Source organism: Colias eurytheme, chromosome 20, assembly GCF_061535395.1.
Source record: "Colias eurytheme isolate Ceu_HAF_F1 chromosome 20, ilColEury1 Martin Lab GWU primary, whole genome shotgun sequence".
In the NCBI taxonomy this organism is placed as follows: Eukaryota; Metazoa; Arthropoda; class Insecta; order Lepidoptera; family Pieridae; genus Colias; species Colias eurytheme.
In genome coordinates this window covers 5,001-8,894 of record NC_142999.1, presented here as the reverse complement: position 1 = coordinate 8,894, position 3,894 = coordinate 5,001, and the positions used below count along the sequence as shown (strand labels likewise).

The following is a 3,894-nucleotide window of genomic DNA, read 5'->3' as shown; positions in this document are numbered from 1 at the left end:
CTGAAAAGGGAACTCCAAGAGGTGAAGGCCTCTCAGGGCTCGTCGCTGCCTGCTCAGCCCCAAGATTCGGATATCTTGCGCCAGGTCGGAGCAATGATTAACGCGAGATTTGAGGCTCTAGAGGAGCGTCTGCTGCCGGAAAAGCGCATAAGACCTCCGCTGGCGGCAGATAGCAGGAAAGCGGCAAAGGCGGCTGAACAAGCGATGGCTGATGACCTCGCACCGCCCCCTCCATCAAAGGCGAGGACATATGCAGGTGTTGCGGCTTCATCGCAACCGGGTAGATCGGTGTCTGGGCCCGCAATTAAGAAAACCGCGAAGCAGACGGCGGTCCCAGCTTTGGAGATCGAGGCAACCTCGAAGAAGAGGAAAAAGAAATTGGCGAAGGGGAAGGAAAGGGTCCCCGTGCAGCCTGATCCGGCGGGTTCAAAGCCCCCCAGAAAAGATACGCTGGCCACGTCATCCGGCCTCCCGCAGCAGCCGTCAAAGGACGGAGAGTGGACTGTGGTCGGAAAGCGAGGAAAAGAAAATAAAGGGAAAGGGAAGAAGCCTGCGGCTAAGTCCCGCAAGAAGAAGTCGCGAAAGCTCCACGCTCCGAATTCCTCGGCTGTCGTCCTTACCCTGCAGCCGAGTGCGAAGGAGCGTGGCGTAACCTACGCCGGTGTTTTGACGGAGGCGCGGCGTGGAATAGACCTCGCCGAAATTGGCATCAGTGCAATGCGTTTTAAGCGCGCTGTCACTGGTGCCAGGATACTAGAGATCCCCGGTGCTTCCAGCACCAAGGAAGCGGACTCCCTTGCCGCCAAATTGCGGGAGGTCCTCGGTGAGGATAACGTTAAGGTGTCCAGGCCGGTCAAGTGCGCAGACCTGCGAATCACTGGCCTGGATGACTCGGCCACAGTCGAGGACATTGCGGCTGCGGTATCGCGCGCAGGGGAGTGTACCGCGGAGCATGTGAAGTGTGGTGGCCTGCGCACGGGCCTCCGAGGTGCTGTATCAGCCTGGGTTAGTTGCCCGGTGACTGCGGCGAAGAAGCTGGCGCAGGCGGGGCGCGTAATGGTTGGGTGGGCTTCGGCGAAAGTCTCTCTCACCGAGCAGAAGCCCCTGCGCTGTTACCGCTGCCTGGAGGTGGGCCATGTCAGCGCCACGTGCTCCTCGCCGACGGACAGGAGTGCCACTTGCTTCCGCTGCAGTGAAACAGGCCATAAAGCTGGTGGATGCGATGCCGCCTCCGCTCGCTGCGCCCTATGCACGGAGGCAAAGCTACCGGCAGAGCATCGGCTTGGAAGCGCAGCCTGTAAGGCCCCGAAGCCTAAAAGAGGTGGAATGCGGAAGCAAGATGGCGCTCCAACGCCATCACGCTCTGCTCCGGTGCCTGATGAGGTACCGCAAACGGAGGCAGCCATGGAAACGCAGTAATGGCCCCACTGCGTTTCCTACAGGCCAACATCAACCACTGTGCCAGGGCCCAGGACCTTTTACATCAGAGTCTGGCAGAGTGGGAGATTGACGTGGCGGTAGTGTCTGAGCCATACAATCTGCCCCCCCGGGATAACTGGGTGGGCGATCTGGATGGCTTGGTGGCGCTGGTTACTCAAGGCGACACACAGCTTGAGCAAATCGTAAGGCGACGGGGATGCGTCTCGGCGGTTGTCAATGGCTTCACCGTTGTGGGGGCATACTTCTCGCCGAACCGCTGCCTCGCCGATTTCGAGCAGTTCTTGGTTGAGCTGAGGGATCTGCTAGACTTCGCACAACCTCAATCTGTACTTCTGGCTGGGGACCTGAACGCCAAGTCGGTGTCTTGGGGCTGCGTGGCAAGTGATATACGTGGCTCGACACTCGCTGACTGGGCAGTTGCGTCGGGACTGACGGTTGTTAACCGTGGAGCAGAATTAACGTGTGTTCGGCAGAGGGGTGGATCCATTGTAGATGTCACGTTTGCGAGCCCCCCTCTCGCTCGTCGTATACAAGACTGGAGGGTTCTTTTGGACGTGGAGACGCTCTCGGATCACCGTTATATCCGGTTTAGCGTCTCCACGCCCTCGACGGCTCCCAGTCAATTCCCCCCTGGCGATTGTCGTCCGCGCTGGGCACTTGGTAGCCTCGATAGGGAGCTCCTCATTGAGGCTGCCTTAGTGCAGGCTTGGCTCCCGTCGCAGCAGAATGACGGCGAAAACGTAGAGGAGGAGGCCACTTGGCTTGCCGAAGCTATGTCTCAGGTGTGCGACGCGAGCATGCGGAGGGTGCGGTCGGTTCCACGTAGGCGCCAAATGTACTGGTGGTCCGCCGATGTTGCCCAGCTGCGTGCTTCATGCGTGGCTGCGAGGCGGGCGTACACCAGGCACAGGCGCCGTAGGCGGCGTGACGAAGAGGAGGAAGCGCGGTTATACGCCGTCTATAGGGACTGCATTGTGTCTCTGCAGCACGCCATCAGCAGCGCTAAGACCCGTGCATGGGAAGAGATGCTCGAGAGTTTGAACCGCGAACCTTGGGGTCGGCCGTATAAGAGGGTGAGGCAAAAGCTTCGCCCTTGGGCCCCGCCCTTGTCTCAAAGTCTCGAGCCACGATTTCTGGAGCAAGTGGTGACGTCCTTGTTTCCAAGTCGGGGAAGACATTCTCCCCCACCGATGGCACCCACGATGACTGCGCAGGAGGAGCTCAACAACGAAAATGTCCCTCCAGTCACTCGCAACGAGCTCGCTGTGGCAGTAGAGCGCCTTAAGGCGAAGAATGCCGCCCCCGGCCCTGACGGTGTTCCCGGGCGGGCCTGGGTGCTGGCGCTAGAATCTCTTGGACCCAGGGTGGAACAGCTGTTCACAAAATGCCTCCAACAGGGCCAATTTCCCCGTAGGTGGAAGACCGGGAACTTGGTCCTGTTGCAGAAGGAGGGACGCCCGCGCGACTCGCCCTCGGCTTATAGGCCGATCGTGCTGCTCGATGAGGTGAGCAAGCTCTTTGAGCGCGTCTTCGCAGCTCGCCTCATCGACCATCTGGAGGGAGTGGGGCCGGACCTAAGCGAGAACCAATTTGGATTTCGCCGGGGAAGGTCCACTATCGATGCGATTGCTGAATTGCGGAACCTCGCTGATCATGCAGATAATGAAGGCGGAGTGCTTTTGGCGGTGTCCCTTGACATCGCCAACGCATTCAACACTCTGCCGTGGAGTTGCGTGATCGAAGCGCTCCGCTATCACAACGTGCCCGGGTATATGGTGCGCTTGTTGCAGTCCTACTTATCGGAGAGGGCTGTGGCGTACCCCGCGCGTAGTGGGTGGCTAGAAAAGGAAGTGACGTGCGGTGTTCCACAGGGCTCGGTTCTTGGGCCCCTTCTGTGGAACATCGGCTACGACTGGGTCCTGCGTGCCACTTATCTACCGGGTGTCAGCGTGCTTTGCTACGCGGATGACACCCTGGTAACTGCACGCGGGGCCTCGTACAGGGAGGCAGCCCTCATTGCGACCGCTGGTGTGGCGGATGTTGTGCGCCGAATCAAACGACTTGGCTTAGAGGTCGCTCTGAACAAGTCAGAGGCAATTTTGTTTCGCGGCCGTCGAAGGGCGCAGGCTGCTGGTTCAGCTATCCAGGTGGGTGGCACGTCCATCGGCGTCGGTTCCACTTTGTGCTACCTGGGCATCGTGCTGGACAGCCGGTGGACATTTGTGGAGCACTTTCGTCGCCTCGCCCCCCGTCTTGTTGGGGTGGCCGGGGCACTTGGAAGTCTGCTCCCGAATCTAAGAGGGGCTGGGGGTGCGTGTCGTCGTCTATACACCGGCGTCATTCGCTCCATGGCCCTCTATGGTGCGCCCATTTGGGCCGACTCTTTGAGCGTCCGTACCAGACCATACTTGCGTAGACCGCAGCGGGTCATGGCGCTCAGAGTCGTGAGGGCAT

At 59.9% G+C, this 3,894-nt stretch overlaps 1 protein-coding gene across 1 annotated transcript; it reads left to right on the top strand.

Moving 5' to 3' along the window:
• Positions 1 to 1,418: 1,418 nt before the first annotated feature.
• Positions 1,419 to 2,246, top strand: LOC149899412 (uncharacterized; the record flags this gene model as incomplete). The annotated part of the gene is made up of 1 exon (XM_090114018.1): positions 1,419 to 2,246. A coding segment is annotated over exon 1 (828 nt), but the record flags the coding sequence as incomplete, so codon positions are not given.
• Positions 2,247 to 3,894: the final 1,648 nt, after the last annotated feature.